Here is a 20,922-nt window from a genome sequence, read left to right on the forward strand (position 1 = left end):
TGTCTACATGTGCATTTTCCAAAATGGTCACTATAATTATGAAAAATACACTTGTTTTTATTCCAGCCCTAAGGGCTGATTTGAATGATATGAAACAAATATGTAAATAGAAATTGTTTTGGAATGAGGTCTACATTTATCAGTGCTGAATTTCTTATTGTATTGAAAGATTTTATCGTGCAACTTTTCTGTATGCCCAGAAAATTTTTAATTACAAAGTGAAGTGGGCATGGCTTAAGTTTCTTTGATCAAATTTGGTATTTATTTAAGCGAATGTGATTTCTTATGGGTGACTGGTCCTGGCCTCCTAAATTTAAGTTTGATTTCTTTTCCAGCTATCTTTTTTCCATCAAAATGTGAGACTTGAATTTGCACATGAAGTTAGGGCCAAAAAAGTAACAAATCGGATGCAATAATATACTATAGATTATTTTTGTGATTCTACAAGTTAACAATAATTTATTATTGTAGGGTGAAAAGAAAGTGTTACTTATTTTAAAAGAACAATTTCCCATTAGCTACAGAGAGGACTTCTTCCCCCCCAAACATTTGAGAAATACTTTGATTCAAGCTAATATTTTAAACAATACCGGTAATTGAAAAGTACTTTTTGTGTCCCTCGTAAGTGGCCTATTATGATAATTTATTATGTCTCATCTGGGTTATGTTTATTTATTTTAGCAATTTGCTACATTAAACAGCTGAAATCACTGTGATTTTTATAACTGACATGTTGTCAATGATGCAATGATATACATGTATGAAATGAATTACAAGTATAATTATTGAACTGCAGATATGAAAGCAAGTGAAGCTATCATCCTTGCAGTTATGAACGCAATTTTAGCAATTAGTGCGTAGAGAAGCCTGAAAAATTCAGGACTTCAACAGAGTTTGAACCCTTGACCTTGTGATACCGGTGCGACGCTCTAACCAACTGAGCTATGAAGCCACTGACGTTGGGAGCTGGTCATTTGTCATTTGACATGTTATCAATGGAAAAACTAGTTAAGGTGTAAAAATCAATAACTTGGAGCATTGCACTGGGATGACAGAGGCCCTTGGTTTGAATCCTGTTGAAGCCATTTTTCAGGTTTCTGTAGGAGACAATTATTGTTTTAATTGTCCAGCTAAGTGTGAGGATCACTTCTATCAGCATTGTACATAAAAGGACCCTTGCAAGACCATTGAACACCCCTGATGAAGCCAGTAGACAGTAGTGTTGAAACGTACTGAATTGTAACTTTCTGAGCTACATTGAAGTTTCTTCAAACCAGACTTTCAGAGTAGCATCAAACTATGCCAGGAAAAGATGTTGAAAGCACTGTTGCATCCACCAAAGAGGGTATTAGAGAGAGGGGTCTGGTGGAAAGAAAAACCACCTGTATAAAGTGGGTTAACCAACCCAATTCTTATAACACAAATGCACGGTAACTCACTTTGTTAACCCGAGTGTAAGTGATTGAGCTGGGATACATGTTGTTGTTGCGAGGTAGGACAGAAAGGTGGGAACTTTTAATTCCTGTGCAATCTTTCTTTTGGAAATATATAGAAGAACACAGTGTAATCGGGCTACATGCAGTGCTTGAAATTAGTGGTCGTCCGGTTTCCCCATACGACCAGAAAGTTTACTGGGCGACCAGTTCTTAGTAAAAGAAACAGCTTGTTTGCCCGAGAAAAAGACCACAGACAACCCAACCAAAAAAGAAAATGAATTACATGTACATAAGCAGCACCTGACTCACTTGTCGGTTTTCTATTGTAAAATGTGAGATAGCAGTGTGAAGTTCACAATAATTACTCTACTGCCGCTGAGCATTTTCGCATGTTTTGAATATCTGTGGCTTTTACAAAATGTTGTCAGATAGGAAAATGCAAGAGACAATGTCACAAACATGCAGGTGATGCAGATCAAAGACCCTATTAGAGCGGAGGGGTTGGCGCAGTGGTAAGATCTCTGCCTTCCAACCCTAAGGTCCCGGGTTCCATTCCCGGTTCTGCCGGGACTGGAATATTTGGCGACCTTCTTTCCCGCTAAAGTTCACTCAGCTTTCCATCCTTCCGAGGTCGGTAAAATGAGTACCAGCATGCATGGACTGCTTAGAAGCGGCTGCAATTTGTGCCTGTATATGCTTCCAGTCCGCTGGGGGTAAACTGATCATTGTAAAGCGCCCTTGAGACGTTAGTGATAAGGGCGCTATATAAATGTACCACTTTACTTTTTTTTACTTTTTTACTTAAACCCAGGCTTCCACACGAAAATCACCTGCTCACATTCTAAGGGATACTAAAAGCTCCATTGCAATGTGATTGCATCTCAACAAGGAGTGCTGTGTTAATTGCAGGGGGTTTCCTACTGAGCAACCAAGGATTTATCGGGGCAACCTAATTCATGGGTTTGGTTGCCCAGCTTTTGAAATGGACAACCTGGAATTAATTTTAAAGCACTGTCAACATGTCATCTCGTAAATTTTGGTGCAGTTTAAATGTCAACCCAATTAAGATTTTTATCTGAATACTTGCAAATTGTATTGGATACAATTTCATTTCACAATTCAGAACAATATTTTCTGTGGATTTGTATGGGAGTTATAACTGATGAGTAAAATCTATTTAGTCTCCCTCCTTGCAATCAATGGGTTAAAGACAAAGGGGAAAAGTCTAGTATGTTTGACCTGCAAGACCGAATAAAACCTCTGATATATTGGATATTTCATTCAAAACTCTACTCTTAACATGAAAAATTTAACCTTTAAAATCACTGTTTGGTTTATTATCTTCATTGATGTAAGAAATGACTGTTATAATGAAGTAAAATTCATTACACGACTCGACTTCGTCTCTCTGTGAATATTCGCTGATAATCACTGAGCCTGAGGCGAATAAATTTTGAATATTTTAATCCCTACTTCAAAGGAATATGAAAAGTATACAAAGCATTTAAAGTTAATAATAAAGTATTCTCGTTTGTCTCACGATGTGGTCACTTGTGATGTACATGTAGATCGTGACATTTTGACTGCATACTGCTAGTCTTCATCAGAGGATGAGATTAACTGGTTACGCGTCACCGCTTAAGCAGGATGCTCCGCTGTGATTGGTTGGCGTAACCAGTCGACCTCATCGCCTGATGAAGACTAGCAGTATGCAGTGGAAACAGTGCGATCTACATCAGAAGTGACCACTTTGTGAGACAAACGAGAATACTTTATTATTATTGTACTTCACCACAATGAATAACAGCAACCTTTTTCATGACATTAAAAATTAGTTTACAGTGGTGTTTACATGCCACCAGCATGTTTCATGTAAATTAAAGCACATTGATCAAATCAAGAGATGGTGGCCTCTCAACACGCTACAGCATGATGAGGCACATCTGTTGTGCAGCATTGTAGAAGTACATGTAATTTTAAAATCAATAGGCTGCATTAATTAAGACAGAGTATATTTTAATTAAATCAGTGAGTAAATGTACATAATCTTGTCAAGTTAACTGCCTCCGAACTTATTGTCCAGGTTTGAGCAAAGGTATTGGCTGATCTGTCAAAAATAAACTGTCCAAGTTACACTTATGCACGATACTTCCCAAATTTGAATAAAAGAGAGATGATTTCATAACTTTTTGTCGTCATTGTACTAATTTAACAGCTCGAGTTTCCAGAAGATTCAGATGAATTCCCTGAATGATTGTGAAGACTTCCAAGAGAAATGGAGCTAATTCCAGTTAAACTTTGGTGAACCAGGCCAGTTAGATTTGTGATACAACCGTGCAGTTTATCATGCAGTTCTCTTGCCCAATCTTGAGCCAAGTTAGTATGGTTTTCCAATTCTTTATTGACATCTTTCAACATTTCCACTTCTCCCTCCATGTGTTTCCAATGTTCTTGTAGCTTGCCAACTCTACAGTAAATCCCCTGTAACTTTGCCTTTTCTTCCATCAGACAGCCTTCCACAAAGAGTCTCAAATCCTTTTCTTGGCTGAGGTGAAGTTGCAGCTGTTTTACTTCAGAAGTTAGCTGTGCTAGATTAAATTCTGTTTCTCCTGCTTGCAATTTGAGTTTCTCCATAGCTTTGCTGTCACTACTTGGTACACTGGGTTCCTCTTTCCAGTGAGAGAGGGCTGTAAATATTTTCCTCCTAGGCCCAAATAAAGGAATCCCAATGTCTTTGAGGTCTTTATCTGTGAAAGTCAACAAGGTACTGAAATCAATCTTATTTTTCTCAAAAACTGGAAGGTATTTTGTCAATTTCAGTTCCTCTAGGAATCCTGCAATAGTTGGTTGAGGTTGTAGCATACCATTGCCATGCTGTAGGGAACTTTTGTTTCTTTCAAAAGTCTCTGCGCTATTCACTTTCTGCAACTGCTTATGCAAACTGGCACTTTCAACTGTTCTTCCGCAGTTGATAAAAAAATGCTCCTCAACACTTCCAACTGTTCCATCCGGAGTAACAGGAAGATGATTTGGACTTCCCACTACATGAGCTGTACGAATCTGGTTTCCCAACGGGGTGGGAATATTAATTGGCTTGCCTTCATTCTGACCACACATTAGCTTGGCAAAGGCCTCTGGACCATCACGGATACCAGTTATGGGAATAGCATACTTATCTTTGAGCCAACCAGATACTTTGCTTTGAGTATCAATGTCATTTCCATCACTTGTACTGTCGGGTGACAGACCAGGTTCACTTCGAAGCAAATAGTTTGGCTGATGTTGAAGCAGCTGGTAATCAATTATATTAACAACAGTATTGTTTCCATGCCGGAGAGCCAGAGAACGTGCATCTTCTGCAAGTTTTGTCCTGGCTTGAAGGCTTGCCTTATGTCTAAGAAGCACTTCAAATATAACCTCATGTCCTTCTTTGGCAGCCACCAAAAGTGGCGTCATTTCCATATCATATTCTCTATGTTTTGGCAGAGAAAACAAAGACCACACATTAGCTTATTAAGACAACAAATCATTCAAGGAAAGTCTAAACCAGGCTGGTTTAGAAAATATCTTCCTCTCATCCCCTCCACAAAGCCTGGACATAAACACATTTTGGCTTTCTAGGTCTGACTTGTGCTGACCTGAAATTTTCAACAAATGGCAATTTCTTCCTCGTCCAGCTGACTTTTCGTGGAGAACGCATAGGATCGATTTCTAAAACAGCGAAGGTTGGTTCAGGAATCCAACCTGATCTTAATACATTATTTTTGGAACAGTTTATTGAACGAACAATTATTGCAAGCAATTTACCAGTACAATTTCAACCTTGTTCCCACGGTCTCTCTTCTCTTCCTCCATTGTTGTTGAGAGAGACCCTGGGAATGAGGTTAGTACATTTTGAAGTAACTAAAATGAATTTACAAATCCATCTTTACAAGTAACTAAAACAATAATATTACTATAGGGGAAATATATGGTTAAAAACATTGCTTTTGTTATTCAAATGTGCCAGCCACAGGAACAAAAGACCCTCCGTTTCAACAAGCAATGAGGCTCTGGTTCGCAAAATGACAATAGGTGACGCCAATGATATCTTAATTCCCCATAAACTACAATTATCTTGGACAATACTAGTTGGGAAAATGTGATGCTCCAATTTGTCTGTGTGATAAAGATAAAGATAAAGATAAAGATAAAGATAAAGATAAAGATAAAGATTAAATTCTTCCTACTTCCTCCCCTGCCCATATTCCTACGTTGATGAAAAACACATCCAAAAACATTATCAACACTGGTATGGGGAGGGGGAGAGGGGAAAGGACCAATATACTTTGCGAGTGCATGTCAAATGATGCTTAATGCATCAATCAATTCCAGCGGTGCCCATCCCCCCCCCCCCCCCCTTCCCGGGCAACCGCGGGGCATTTGCTCAAGTTGTCAGTCCCGGGGGTGGGGCATTCGCAATTTTATCGTGGCCCAGGGGCAGGGCATTAGCCTACCCCCGGGCATTTGACACACATGTTTTCAAATTAACATGGAAGAGTTTATTGGAAAAGACGAGGCCTTCGTTAAAGACTGGCTTGTCCATCACGGACTCGAAAAACTTGTGGATGTTTTTAAAGGTATGTTTTCTCAATTTTAGGTATTTCTTCATTTATACTTGTGAGCATATGAATATATAAAAGCGATAAGGTAAACTAACATCACAAAACAATCACTGACGTGAAGACTGCGTAAACACGACTACTTTGCATTTCCCATTCAAAACTAGCCTAGCAATTTTTAAATTCATGAAAGTGGAGTTAAAAAACAGAAGGTTTGCAAATTCAAATGATGTGATCTTCAAGACAGATCTTGCGAGCGGAAAATGCGATGAAAGATCATTTAAGATGTCTTGATTCTTGACAGACAAAGTAGCCTGTGAATACAGGCGCCTAATGGAAGGCGACGATCCCGGGGGTGGGGCATTTGCCCTCTTTCTTCGTCCCCACCCTGGGGCATTTAGACAGCTTATGTGTCCCCCAACCCCAGGGAATTTGCCCATTTTTTTAAAAAGATGCTAATGCCCGGGGGTTAGCCCGGGGGGGGGGGGGGGGGATGGGCACTGCTGGAATTGACTGATGCATAAAACTACAATTTTTCCCAAGAGTTTTGTGAACTATAGATAAATTCCATTAAACTTTAAATTTAAGACTTTTTTTTTTTTTTTTTCGCATAGTTAGTAGAGCGGACCCCTCTACGAACTATGAATTTCGTTAAAACTTACCTAATCTCTCTGTTAGCATCATTTTCTAGCAACATCTTTACAACATTTACATGTCCTTGGTAGGTGGCGTAAAACAGACTAGTCCATCCTCTGTTATCCTGAGCATCGATCTTTGCACCATTCTGTAGAAGAAAGTAAACGACAGTTTCGTTCCCACAGCTGGAAGCGAGCATTAGCGGTGTGGCTCCGTAGTTCTTCTTCGTTCTCGAGCGCGCATTGACGTCCACGGGAAAATCAAGAAGTAGGTTGACAATGTTATCATGCCCAACATAAGCGGCATACATTAGTGGCGTCCACCCGTCGCGGTTGTACTGATCGAGGTCAACTATTTCTATTCCGTCCGCTAGGAATTGCTGAACACAGCTGTATTGACCAACAGAGCACGCTGTACAAAGATCCATTTTGACAATTTCATCATCATTCCATAGATTGCTGCAGTCATTTACTTTGATCAACTTGGAATTTAATGAACGACCTTTCGATTGAGAAGAGTCTGTTGCTGCTGCCATAATATTTAAGTCTGTTTAGATGGTTTTCCCTGGTTCGATTGAATAGCTCATGCTTTAAACCATACCACAGACCACGCAACGAGGCCTTCGCCAATCAGAGCGCGATTTTTGTGGGTGGGCAAAAATAATTTCCCGGAAGCTCTAAAGCATTTCTATACTTCCGCCTAATTTTGAAGATGTGTTTGTGGAGGTTGCACAAAGTCGACGTTTGCATAAATTTCGGGCAAAATGAACTTATTGTGCTCGAGATAAAGGAGTTTCATCTGACTTCAGAAATTCTCTGGAAGTGCCATTAGCAGTATTGTGACCACACCATCACATGTCACTGGTACTTTATCACGTGATAGAAACTGCTCGTTCTTTCTCCCGACTCCAGTAGATGTCTAATGAATACGGTAGTGCAAAGACTTGGGAAGAGATGCAAACATGACTGGTTACTTATCTGTATCATCCAGGTCATCTCAAGCCGCTATTGTGAGGTCAGAGTATGGTCGTCCAAATATCGAGTCATTAAGCTTAATAATCAAATTTTTTGAGCCTGGTGGATTCAGCGGGCGCTTTCATTTTCAAGGCATAAATATTAATTTACCTAACACCGTTGCAGCTTGACAGCTGAATACCCAAAGTAGGATTCCCCTTACCGCGATCGATTCAATTTCCCTTCGTTATAGATCCATTTTTGTGTATCTGTCAACCCTTTTGCACTTTCATGATCAGTCATACCTTTTCTTATGATCGGAATGACTAGCTGAAGAAAGCAGGAAACGGTTTATGCAATATTTTAATTTAACCGAAGTGATTGCCATAATTTTTCAATGGGTTAAACTGGATTACCCTCGAAGGGTGCTCAGTCGAAAACCGTCCATTTGACTTTCAGTCGCTTTCGATAGAGAGAAGACTTATTTACTTACTAAAGGGACCTCGGTAATACAAGAAGAACAAGTTAATTTTGTTTCGAGTTGCCTCTTCTTCGTGTTTTTTTCACTTTCAATTGAAGCGTGGTCAAGCGGTATTTCAAGGGTCTGTCATAGTACGTGATGTATGGTGCCTGATTTGCTATCCCATCTCAAAGCGCGACATTCATGATTGGATTATTTGGGTTGATTGTAATGGCTCATACATCAATCAGGCAGCTTATTGATTCCAACACCAGATAATGCAACCAACAATCAATTAATAAATTAATTTAGCTTTAACTTATGTCAGCCAGATTATCAGGGTGAGTGTTATAATGAAAGGTTGAAGCAATGGGGTTAGGTAGAAAGAAGGCAGGACCACATACATATTATTTGAGAGGAGGTATAGAGCCTGGAGATTTGAGCATGGCCTCCAAGAATTTGCATCATTTTCTCCCTCTAAATGTTTACCCAATGAGGCATGGGGTGGGGATTTTGACATTTTCATTGAAAAAATTTCAAATTCCCTACCCCTGGGACAAAAAAAGTGGTCAAAATGTCCACCCAGCCGCAAGTGAAGGTGGTAAAATGTCCTTTGTACGATCCAAATCGCTAGCCTGGGGATGTCACATAGGATCAAAACCCCTACCCAGGGGACAGACCTCAAGATCAAACTCCAGTGGTTAGCCCAACCTCCTCTCTCTGGGGCTTAACATTGATAGGTGCATAATGACATGGCTATTTCATTGCTTACAGAACTCGTTTCATTGTAATACTTTATTTTGCATACAACAGGCCATCAGTCTGGCACCAGTTCACTGATTTTGCTAACGTTTTAAAGGCCTTTATTGGCACAGCCTACCTGTCTTTACCATTTGCTTTTTATCAGAGTGGACTTGTGGTAAGAACCTCTTTCAACATTTATCACCCTTTTCATTATTTCTCTCACTGCCATTAATCAGATCACTAAGAGGATGAAGCAAACAATTTGATTTCTGGGTTTCAATACCAGGGCGTTTATTAATTATTTGGGGTGTAAGGGGAGGCGTTAAATAGATATCAGGCGTTTATTAGAGAGGGAGTTTATTTCAAGTTCACTGTAACAACTAGAAAATCCAAATAAAAGTTCATAGTTCTATATCAACATGGCAACAACAGTAAGTTCATAGTTCTATAAACAGAGAGGCAGGCGTAGCTCAATCGGTTAGTGTGCGGCCTTCTGAGCTGGATGTCCCCAGTTCGATCTCCATCTCATTTGATCGAAGTCTGTTTTGACTTTCCTCCAATCCATATTGCTGTCGCTTTGAATACCCGTAAAACGGAGCATTGATGGAGGAAGGGGGGTAAAAGGTGTGCACTGAGGGCCACAAGTTCATCGGTAACTCTAGTTGACTGTCACTTGTTACCCTCATTAAAATAAGGACCTTTACTATTAATGCAGCAAAAACAGCAAGTTTATAGTTCTATATCAATGTTCGTGTCGTCATCTGCATCAACCATGTTTTCACAATATTGGCTTCATCGACATCCGACTCAGTCATGACCTGATTGATTTCCAACATCATTGCCAATTATTAATAGCGATTATTATCGATTGATTGATTTGATATTGTTGGGTGTCCAAGCAACCGAGGTGTTAAATAAATGATTTTGCTTTATAGAAAGACGATTTTTCTTTGGAGGAGGGTAGGGGTGGGCTTAATTAGAGAGAAAGTCATGTGCAGTTAACATGATCAATGGCAGTAAAAAAGGAAATCCCAAAGATTTAACTTATTTTCAAAAAGCATCTTAACCCAAGGTGTTATGTGCACATTTTTTGAAATAACTGTTTTGTAGACTTAACTGCTTCTCTTGAAAATAAACTCATGCTTGTGGTTGTAACAGTATTGTTTTCATGCCTCCAAATCTCTTCTATGATGACCAGTCACACCAACCTCCTTTACAAATCTCTCCATTCTAGCATCCAGTGTCCCTGGAGATTAATTTCCAGGTTCAGTGGATCGTAAGGTAATGCCTAGCTGGTCTAAACTGTCTTACTAAATAGTGAAACCTGAGGTCTCTAAAAGGATCAACCCGCTAATTTCTCACAAGGCAAATTCAAATTTTGTCAACTGTTACATGCAGTAACAAGTTTCCAAATCAAAGAAGTCGTTATTTTCTCATGTATGAAATGCTTTTGCCGTGACAGATGCAATTTCTTTTGCCAGCATTCAAAATGCTATCTCCATCATCAAACGTTATTGATTTACCTGTACCCTTCACCCATTGACTCCTGGGAGTGAGGCTTAACAGATTCTACTCTGATGCAAAACGATGTTACTTGTTAACTGGGGGTGATCTGGGGCTCCTGAGTGAGGAGTGAATGGGTTAATAGAGCAACTTTCATAGGACCTTGAAAAATAAACGTGAAAACAGAATGTAAACAATTAATGCAAAACATTTAATTGGCTTATTGAACAAAAGCAAACGAGTGCAAATTTTCATTGGCTTAGCAAACATGGAAAGATGAAAACAAATTCATCTCTCCATGGAAAGCGATCAGCATTTCGCTTTGACGTAATTTGAAATGCAGTAATGCGATTGGACAATCAAATTGTTTACTGCCCTTGTTAGGAGTTTCCTTTGTGGGAATAAGAAAAATTTAATATTGCCAAACATTGGTCTGAGACAAAGTGCAAACACTTTTTCAAGGTCAGAGGAAAATTGCTCTCACAACTCCAGGGTGAGTGAAAGATATCTTTTTGTTAACATAAAGGTTTTGTTTGATTGCTGCCTTAACTCTTGGGAAGAAAGGGTGTAATAGTATTAACTGGCATAGTAATCTGGTTCCTGTTTGTTTTTAGTTGGGTGTGATTGGACTACTAGTTATAGCGATCATAACAGACCATTGCTGTCAGCTGATAATCAAATGTAAGAATGCAGCCGTTGAAATGGTGTTGCACTCATCTTCAAAATACCAAGTCCTACAGACAGAGGCATGCTATGAAGAGATGGAAAAAGTTAAGGAGACAATTGAAAAAGAAATGACACTAGGTGACATTGGAAACATAGCCATTGGACCATGGGGATACAGAATTGTGAACATCGCATTGGTCATAACACAGACTGGATTTTGCACGGCTTATTTTATATTCATAGGAAATACGATAGCAGAAATGTTTCCTCTTTCATATAAAGCTCAGATTTTGGCACATTTAAAACCTTCGACAAATGGAACTCTCTTTGTCCTTCTTCTTCTGATACCTTTACCTTTCCTAGTTCTCATGGCCTACACGCGAAGTATTCGTAAACTTGGACCCATAAGTGGTATAGCCAATGTAACATTACTTGCTGGATTTTTAGGCCTTCTTGCATTCCTGTTGCATGGTAAGGATCAATGGTAATAATGATGTTAAACTTGCACTCATAGTAGGGTATAAGGTGCTTTGTCTTCCAATTTAAAAATTGGAAGATAACATAATTTGATAGTAGATGTCTTTTTTCCATAGGTTTCCATTTTAAGCCTAAAGATGTGACTTTCTTTAAGTGGTTCACTTTTCCAGTGTTTTTTGGCCAGTTGACCGGAGCATATGAGGGAATTGGAACAGTGAGTTATGTTATGAAAGTTATAGTTATCAACTATAACATCAGCTTTCAAGACAAGTGGTATACACCAATCATTGCACCTTCACAAACATATGGACTTCAGAGTTCCAAAATGTTTCACCTGGTCATCTTCAGTGCTGTAACTGTCTGATTTTTCACCTTTTGTCAGCTTCTGTTTTTAACAGTCAGCTAAGTTTCAAAGCAAATGTGATTGATCAATAGTTCAATATCAAATTATTTGAACTTCAGGCTTTGTATGTTCATGAATGGTACAATGAAAGAGAGGCTGGTATATCACACAAGTGAATAGTGCTCTCCGCCCACGCTGATTGGCTAACTCTGAGTTTCCTCTGAGTAGCCTGTGCCTGAGATTTAAAATTTCCAACCACATTTTACAAAGAACAAAGTAGTGTTTGGGTTTGCTTTTTATTAGTCACCTCAGTGTCGGTGAACATGGTGGATATTGACCTCACCACTTGAATCGCGGCTCAGTAAATATCCACCCCTATTCACCTCCACTTCGGTGAATAATTGTTAAATAATGGATCTGAATTGTGGATTTGAGGATTGTATTGGGAAAATTTTTCAGAGTAGAGATGGTAACATTAATATTAGTGTGAAAACATGAATGAATTACAGGACAAAATACTTGTTGTGGTTCAAATCTTTTCTTGGTTTAAAACGTTTAAAACTAGTTCAGTTTTGATTTTAAAACAGTAACAAAAGTGAAAGAAAAGTGAGAAGATTTTTAAGTCACCAAAGATAGAATAGGGGATCCCTCACTCTTCAGAACCACAGCCCAGACTAGATAATTTAGGTAAACCTGGTCATAAAACCTGGTGGTATAGCATTTTGTTTTTCAAAGCTGAGTATCAGAGATTGTGCAAGACCCAGAAACATATTAATCAACCGTTTTGGTACAGAAACAATTACTGATCATAAACTGAAGCACAAAGACCAATGGCAATCAATAATAATTATTAGTAGTTACTGTTACTCAATTTCAAAGAATTCTTTCTGCCAAATCCCTAGCATGAAAAGAGGCAGCTAATAATAATAATAATAATAATTATTATTAATGGTTTCTGATTCGTTTTGAAATGGGGGAACAGCAGTTCTGAAACTGGCTATGTTAGTCTCAGCTAGCTATTGATGTAAATGTCACAACCAAAGCCTTGCTGGCTAGCAAAACAGCTTCTCTCACCAAAGTATGTGTAAAAGATGTCTTTCCTGTGAAATACAGTATTTACCCTATCAGCTCACTGCCCATTCAATATCCCTAAATAATTCAGAAATCATGGTTTTCTCAGTTGATGGTAGATACTCATTCTGATGATTTCTAATTGTTTATGGCTGTAGGTGATACCCATAGAGTCAAGCATGGCAGAGAACAGACCTCGCTTTCCACTTTATCTGCACTTGACCATTGCAATGGTCTCCGTCATCCTTGGGTCATTTGGCATGCTTGGGTACATGATTTACGGCAGTGATGTTCCACAGATTGTTACAAATACCCTGCAGACAGATTTTCTAGCGCAGATTATTCGTATCACACTTGTTATCGCAGTAGCAATGACATATCCCCTGCAGCTCTACCCAGTCATTGAAATTATGGAGTCAATATTCTTCACTAAAGTACATTCCAGAAGCAAGTCACACTTAGATAGGCTCATTGCCGGACCAAGTATTGCTACATCTGAGAATCCAAATATAGGTGTATCTAATTCTTCAATTGAGCCTTACTTTAGTGGATCCTACCATTCCACTGGAGCATCTGAGCCTGCATCTGCAAGTAATGACCCAGAGACTGAGGTTCTTTTACCTAACGATTCAGAGATACTTCAGTATAAGGTTAGTATGGTGATGATGACATGACATTTCTAGCACCCCAGCATGCAGGCATCCAAAGTAGAAACAGATAATTTTGTCCAGAAATGTGCACAATCAGATGCATGCTGATTTTGACAAGTGTCCTCTTCCTCTTAAAAGATCCCTCCTGGCTAGGAATAGACAATATTAGTTTTTGCCTCTTCATAGATTAAGGTCTGACACAAAGTGTGTCCTAAACTTTGCTCCTGAAAGCTAGATTAACAGTTACATTTACCCTAACCTCCATTAAAGAATTCCTTCAATGCTCTTGCTGTTAATTCAAACATCACAGTGAACACACCATTGAAAAGCTGTTAAGTATGTGTGGGACAAGCCTGAGTGCCAAACGTTTTGAAAAATAAAAGGGAATTTCTGAACGTTTGGGATAATATTTCCCCTTTCTAATCACTTACAATAATTGACTGTATGCATGCAAGTGTCCGCTTAAGTCTACGCATTTGGCTACCTCTTGCCAACAATAAGGGAAATGTTGGGGTTAGCAATATATTGAGGTTAGATAAGAAACTATATATAAGACCTACAGGACTATAAAAATTTCTGGGCAGTAGGTCAGATCCTCTGGGTACTCCAATTTTTGTCTCTCCTCAAAAACCAACATTTGATTTGACTTGATGTCCATTAATTTTTTATAGCAGTTGACAGTGTCCCCAATTAGTGCTCCAACGCTAGAACCACTAGACACTTAAACAAAGTTCCTTTCCTTTCCCTTTTTTATTTCCTGCTGTATATGTATTAGTAATAATTAAGAACTATTCACTGAAGTGGAGGTCCTTCACTTCTCAGTAGAGTGAATAGTTCTTGTAGTATAAATGTGCAAATAAAGAGACCTGACATTTTAGAATACTGGTACCTGTACAGTTGTGATGCATGCAAATTGAAGTAAGCAGGGTCTTTTTTTGCAATGAAAGTGCTTGCTTTCCATGAAATTTGTGGACCAGGTTTAATAATAATTATTATTAAACCAAGGCTGTGACATGTTCATTGAATTTGTTGGTTGACGTCTTTGCTTTGTTGCAATGATGCTTTTCTCTGGGTGGGTGTTTCACATCTCCATTCTCATCACAAACTAGATTTGATTTCCAGTCTTCTTGTAAAGCTCACCAATTTTGATACATTACATGCTTTGCCTATTTAGGCTTTTTTTGCTTCAACCTTCTGTGTTCTGTTCTTTCTTTTCTGCAGACAGCAGCTTGGAAGAGGAATCTGCTTCGCACAGCGCTGGTCCTCATAACAGCGGGAATCGCTGTTCTCCTAAAGGATGAATTTGCCTATGTGAATGCCCTGATTGGCTCATTAGGAAGTTCAGTACTGGCTTACATATTACCTTGCACTTTTCACCTTGTTTTATTCAAAAACACCAACTCTGTGTGTGTGGTTATCAAGGACATTGTCTTCATCCTGTTTGGTGTTGTCGGAGGTGTAGTGGGTGTTGTTATAACTGTAGAAAATATATTTAAGCATCTACACTACTAAAGAGAAATTTAAGATATAACATAGCAAAGGATTTAAATCTATTTCACCTTACTTGAAGCAAGGGGATTAATTATTTTATTACGAAGCTGTTATAATTTGGATGCACCGTAGCAGGACATTTATTTCAAACTGCTTCGCCAATTGTTTCACTATAGATCGGTGTTTTACTTATTTCTTTACAAAATGTCATCATCAATATTAACAGAGGGACAATTTTATATACTAGTCTTTTTAGAAATCTGTATGCTGCACATGAGCTTATTGTGCTTGTCTGATTTAATTAATAAAAGTGATGACAAATCAGTGTTGTGAATTATCAGTTCAATTTAAACTATTTTTAGCAATGCATTATAACATTGAAAATGTTCATGTTCTGCTATGTACAGGGTAAAAGGTGCCTTACATGTACAAGTATTAAAATAATCTTGCTCTCTTGAGGGGTCATACCCTGCGAGCAGAGTCTCTTTCGATCTTCCTAGATAATTCGGGAAGAGGAAAGTAGACTCTGCTTGCCGCCTCCACTTTCTTTGATTTGCTGCTCATCCAAAGAATTGGATGAGTCAGTCCAGTTTTGACTTGTCAAACCTTTTTTTTTTAATTTTTGCCCATGATCAATCACCATGCATCATCAATATTTTGAAATTTACAACAGCGTGGCAATTTTAACTGTTAGAATTCCCGTGAGTTTTTCCTTTGTGTCATGGAATTTAAGAGTATGGACTATCTTGAGTTTCCAATGAAATGATTCCTTGATTGTCGTGTTTTTGCCAGTGTTTTTGAAAAATATCCGGATACATTTAAATTTTTAATGCATGCTCAATACGAAATGTGAAGGCGGCGAGCGGACTCTACTTTCCTCTTCCTGACTTTTCTAGGAAGGTCAAAAGAGACTCTGCTTGCAGGGTAGAGAGGGTAGAGAGGTAATGACATTTAATTTATACATAATAAACCTGACTTGCTAAACTGGGTATACCTGAAGTACTTCTGTCCATAAATTTTTTACTTCTCTCATAGGCATGATTACATAACGCAAGTATCTTGTAGGAATCAATTTTGTTTTTTTTAAAGAAAGATAGACTAATATTTCGGTCATTATTACCAAATGCAAACCAATCTTGAGTGGCTGGTCTCACTCATGTCAATTTTTTTAAGTTTTGGTAATGACGCAAAAAGTAATCACTGTATCATGCAGCATTCATTTTTTTAACATTACAGGAATTGATCTTTGTTTTTAAAAGAGTCTCTGGTCAGATGTTAATCAAAATTGTGAAACTGTATGTGGTGTGAAATATTTTGCACAGAGAATAAACTTGTGAATGATTGGTCTTTAAAAAGTGTCAACATGTTCCAAACAACGATCTTTGAAAAACTGATGTCTTTGATGATCAACACTATCACTTTTGGGAGTAAAAAATGAAGTGATGGCAGCAGTTCCTTTTGCTGGTCGTCATCATCATCGCCATCATCATCCTGAAAAAAATAATGCACGTAAGGTTTCTGCTGTTGCAAGTCCACTTTGAAATAATTTAACAACCATCATTATGACATGATGCAAAAATAGGCACGCATTGTATAAGTGTGGTAGTGCAGTAACAAAGTGCTTTATTTCCATATTGACAACTGAGCTTGCGTAATATGTAGCCCTAGTAGTGATATTGTTTTGGTATCGTAAATCATTATAGTGCCATGGTAGATGTTTTAGGTAAATAGCCCCCTGAATCCAGAAAGATTGAAGAAAATAAAAGGGAATTGAGAAACATCGGCTTCAAGGCTGACATGTTGATCATTTTCAAGTTCCCTTACAACTTCTTTTTCACTACAAGGTTAAGCGTGCACTCTGGTTGTCTGACAGCTTTCTAGGACGAATGTTGACTGAAGTGAAGTCCTGTCCAGCGGGGTTAGTATCAGGATGGGAGACCTCAAAATATACCACTTTGTGCCAGAAACACAGGACCGAAAATTCTATTTCGAACTAAACAAGGTACAGATTTTGTTAGCCTGCTTTATGCAAAACAAATCTTGGTGTAAAAGTAAAGAAATTTATTGATGCACAGTTTTTAGGAAGAGCAGAAGGAAGTTTTAAGTGTTGATCGGGAATAAAATATTTTGCCATCAGCAACAATACTGTGACATGAACTACAAATATAAAAAGTTACCATCAGCGAAAACATTTTGGGAGATTTTTGCTACGTTCAATTTTTCTATTGTACTTTTGACTGCACAAGTATGTTGCAGCTGCTGCCGTGATCAAGACACCTTTCGTGTTCATGAAACGAAATCATGGCAAGACACCAGCCTTTTGTTTTTCTTACTTTGTTTTTTTCCTTTCAAGTGTTATACAGTTTGACAAGAAATGTGCCCAACTCTTGAGGTTGACTCTCCTAGACGAGGTTATTTATCACTAGGTAATTCCATCGTTTTGGAAATAGCAGCTGCTTTATTATTCACCAAAATCACAAATTCTTGCCGATTTTGGGACTCATTTTGTTGAAACTCAAGAATGCTTCCAACAGACTTGTTTTTTGTGATTTTTGCACGCACTACGGGCCTATTGGCACCACAAACACTCTTACAACCTGGTGACATAGTGTGTACTGTAGTACACTAACAGTGCCCCAGCACAATGACAGTGCTAATCTCTTTAGCCTTACCAATGAACTGGAACTGCTTTACTATCCAAGATATTACTGCAAGTCGACCAGCTGAACCGAACAAGTTGCGGAAAGCCAAACACCTTGTCGGTAGATTCAGCCAACCACTTTTTAGTAGTCGGATCTAAAGTGATCAAAAAAATAACTTGCATTACAGGTAGGTCTTCAGAGGGTTTAGCTACTGTAGCTTTGGGGTTGACTCGCGGCCTACAAACAACCTGGAGTGCTTACCTTGTTTCACGGTAGCTACAAAAGAAGAAGAAACCAATATACAGTATGTTAATGTGTTTTACCTGAAGGGTAACCAGAGCCATGTTCTCTACTGAATTCATTGTTCTCAGGAAATTTCCATTCTTTTAGAACTTGATCTCGAGCAACCTAACAACAACAGTAAAATAAAATTAATGTACCTAATTTATAAGTACTCCCCTTTGGGGCTTTTCAGGCCAAGTGATGACAGACAAACTCGACAAATTTTCCAGGAGGCTGACCAGCTGGCCATTTACTACAGATTTGAACCTGAGAAATTCAGAGTTGAAGTCCAGTGCCTTTATACTAGGCCAACCTGGCCAATTTCCTGAAGTGTCACGAAGCCCATACAGACCAAACTGCTCCAACCAAATAAGCTAATTAAATTTTGTACCTTTGCACAAATACTTGCAGCACTGACAACTGGAAACTTTGCATCAGCCTTTGGAGTGACTGTTATCTGAATTCCAGGAAATATCTTTTGCAGTTTGTCTTGATATTTGTCAGCTACTCCAACTGTGTCAACATAAATCTACAAGAATTAATTCTGGTAATTATTGGTGTCACACTAAAGAAGCGAAGTGACATGATTCATTACCTCATGTACATTGATGTTGCTTGAAAGAAGAAGGTTGATCAAACCAATGGCTGTATCATGGGAGACCTCATTTAGACTGTATTTTGTCCTTTCAAGAAAGTAATAATGATTCAGTTATTTGTAACACAGCTCCTTAACATACACTTAAATACTTAATTGACCACTCCCTATAGGGACTTTTCAGGGCCAATGAAATGCAATCACAACAGAACAGAACATTCAACAACAACTGTTAAGAATCCCAACTGGTCAGAGGCAAGCTAGTTTTCTATTTACAAGCGCAGCTGAGAAGTTGAACCAGGGACTACCGGGAACAAATTCAACCAGTTGTCAGAACTTGTCTTGAACCCGGGATTCCTGGATTTCAAGGCAAGCACCCTAACGACTGGGCCACACTGCCTCCCTTAAACCCATAATTGACTCCTGGAAGCCAAACAATTTTACTCGTGAAATGGGGGCGTCCTAGGGCGTTTGAGATGTCAATGGGTTAAGTGGATGCAGAGGTTGTTAACCTATTGACTCTTGACCCCCCCCCCCCCCCCCCCCCCACCAATTTGATGATTAAAATCGTCTGGTGGAGGACAGAGTAAAATAAGTGAAGATGATCAGTGAATTTGAGAATATCAGAACAAGAAATACTCCATTCTGATTCAACAAGGAGAACAATACTTACCTTCTCAACATACTATTGGACAGGTAGTTTGGTGATAAGATATTGATTGCCCAGCCCATGAAATTCTTGTTTTCATCAATGATTTTAAAGAGATCCTCTCTCTGCTCTTCTGTTAATGTTTTAGAATCTGTGAAAATAAAACATGTTTCTTATAGAGCTAAGACATAGCAACATACAAAGTTCTCAGTTAAAGAAATGGAATAACCTTATAAGAAACAATCATCTTCATTGCTGGAAGAGACTGAGCAATACAAAGACCAAAATAGCCCAGGGGAACTCAACAAGCTTTGCATTTTTTGAATGGCCAAAAAATCTGTTATGGCACTTCATGTGCCCATCAAACTCAGGTTTGGTTGATGATAGTCCCTATTATTATAGAATCGTATGTCCATTAATGAGACCAGACATACAAGTGAGCTTTCTAGCTTCTATTAGACCTCATTGTCATTCTGTTATATTCTTTGTCTGTTGCTTTATTTTATTTGAATGTATACTACATTCTAAATGAGGCTTAATGAAATGCCCCAACTCACATGCATTTCAATAGAAACCCAAATTATGTGATGCATTATGTAATTGAAAGGTGGAGGTGGAAGTCTTGACAACATATTTTACTGAAGACTTTCCATGTTCAATTTAACATACACAAAATCATCTTAAAATTCAGCAGTTGTAATAAAGCATAATGTCTTATTTGCAATATCCTTTTACAAAAATTATCATTCTATATTTATGAAAGTCAAGTAGACTATTGCACGACTTATAAAACAACTGCAAAAATGTATTTCTTAAAAATATTTTGTTAAAAAATACATTTTCGTGTTGTTTTATCAGTCGTGCAAAAGCCTACTTGACTTTCATAAATATTTTTAAATCAATTTTGACTGATCACAATCTTCTCTGATCTAACGCTATGAAAGACTAATTATTGTCCACCGTTTTTGTAAAGGTTTAAAGCCTCAACTTCACCGAATTTTTCTTTCTTCAGTTAAAGACTCCTAAGTTATGCCCACCCCACACGGTGGGGGAAGGGGGGGGGGGGGTTTGCCAGTTCATTTGCCCAAGTTGGGGGGGGAGGTGTTTATAAACTTTTTGAAATGACATGAAGTCAAATACCACCCTGTCCTGGGGATCTGGGGGTCAGGGTTTCAGTTGATAAGTGCGTTGCCACTGCAGTAATCTTTTCTGTATTTCGTAGAGGAAACGTGTGAAGAGCAATAATCATGAACAAACCAAGGAATGGGCTAAACGGTAGAATACAGCGCCACTTGTTTCCAGATGTTGAATGAGAGCTCCCTCACCTGCTAATCCGAGACTTTTCACATCTTCCAATTTGGATATTGGATAATAACAGATTCCATAAACCATGGGGCCTAGAATGCACGTGTCATGCAACAACAATAAACGTTACTAGTTCTGTAAATTAAGAAGTCTACATCAGAGCGGCCTTAAATATTTGTCCAATAGGTACACAAGTCAATCTGCTGACCTAATACAGGCCCTCGACCAGCTTCATCAATGCCAACGCAACACGGCTCAGATAATGTTATCTCTGGAATAACAGATTTTATAGTCAAATTTCGTGAATTATCTTGGTAAGAGTCGAGGTCCATGTTCACGATTTGCAAACTCCCGCGCTGAAGGTATAAAGTGAAATCGAGGCCCGGACCTTGTTCCCAGGACCTTTGCGAAATAGCGA

At 38.5% G+C, this 20,922-nt stretch overlaps 4 protein-coding genes across 5 annotated transcripts in view; 2 read left to right on the forward strand and 2 right to left on the reverse strand.

Moving 5' to 3' along the window:
- Positions 1-3,516, forward strand: part of LOC137971352 (uncharacterized) — a 15,069-nt gene extending 11,553 nt beyond the window's left edge. The window contains exon 6 of the mRNA XM_068818179.1: positions 1-3,516. This exon is cut by the window's left edge and continues 333 nt beyond it. The gene's annotated coding sequence lies outside the window, so the exon portion shown is untranslated.
- Positions 2,884-7,215, reverse strand: LOC137971351 (ankyrin repeat and SAM domain-containing protein 3-like). Its single transcript, XM_068818178.1, has 2 exons — positions 6,700-7,215; positions 2,884-4,908 (listed from the first exon to the last, which is right to left on the reverse strand). The coding sequence occupies exons 1-2, from the start codon at positions 7,206-7,208 to the stop codon at positions 3,645-3,647; spliced, it is 1,773 nt and encodes a 590-aa protein (XP_068674279.1). The 5' UTR covers positions 7,209-7,215; the 3' UTR covers positions 2,884-3,644.
- Positions 7,216-7,551: 336 nt separating this feature from the next.
- Positions 7,552-15,355, forward strand: LOC137971353 (uncharacterized). Of its 2 annotated transcripts, XM_068818180.1 has the most exons (6): positions 7,552-7,687; positions 8,900-9,005; positions 10,948-11,470; positions 11,593-11,690; positions 13,049-13,540; positions 14,762-15,355. In XM_068818180.1, the coding sequence occupies exons 1-6, from the start codon at positions 7,635-7,637 to the stop codon at positions 15,050-15,052; spliced, it is 1,563 nt and encodes a 520-aa protein (XP_068674281.1). In that variant the 5' UTR covers positions 7,552-7,634; the 3' UTR covers positions 15,053-15,355. The 2 variants fall into 2 exon arrangements, with proteins under 2 accessions (XP_068674281.1, XP_068674282.1); XM_068818181.1 differs by lacking the exon at positions 8,900-9,005 and having other exon boundaries at positions 7,582-7,687.
- Positions 15,356-16,020: 665 nt separating this feature from the next.
- LOC137971354 (ribonuclease H2 subunit A-like) lies at positions 16,021-20,854 on the reverse strand. Its single transcript, XM_068818183.1, is given in 9 exon segments — positions 16,021-16,492; positions 16,495-16,522; positions 17,703-17,827; positions 17,997-18,081; positions 18,347-18,484; positions 18,551-18,638; positions 19,224-19,350; positions 20,525-20,596; positions 20,713-20,854. Coding segments are annotated over 9 exon segments (900 nt in total). The 5' UTR covers positions 20,837-20,854; the 3' UTR covers positions 16,021-16,379.
- Positions 20,855-20,922: the final 68 nt, after the last annotated feature.

Source organism: Montipora foliosa, chromosome 9, assembly GCF_036669935.1.
Source record: "Montipora foliosa isolate CH-2021 chromosome 9, ASM3666993v2, whole genome shotgun sequence".
Classification (NCBI taxonomy): domain Eukaryota; kingdom Metazoa; phylum Cnidaria; class Anthozoa; order Scleractinia; family Acroporidae; genus Montipora; species Montipora foliosa.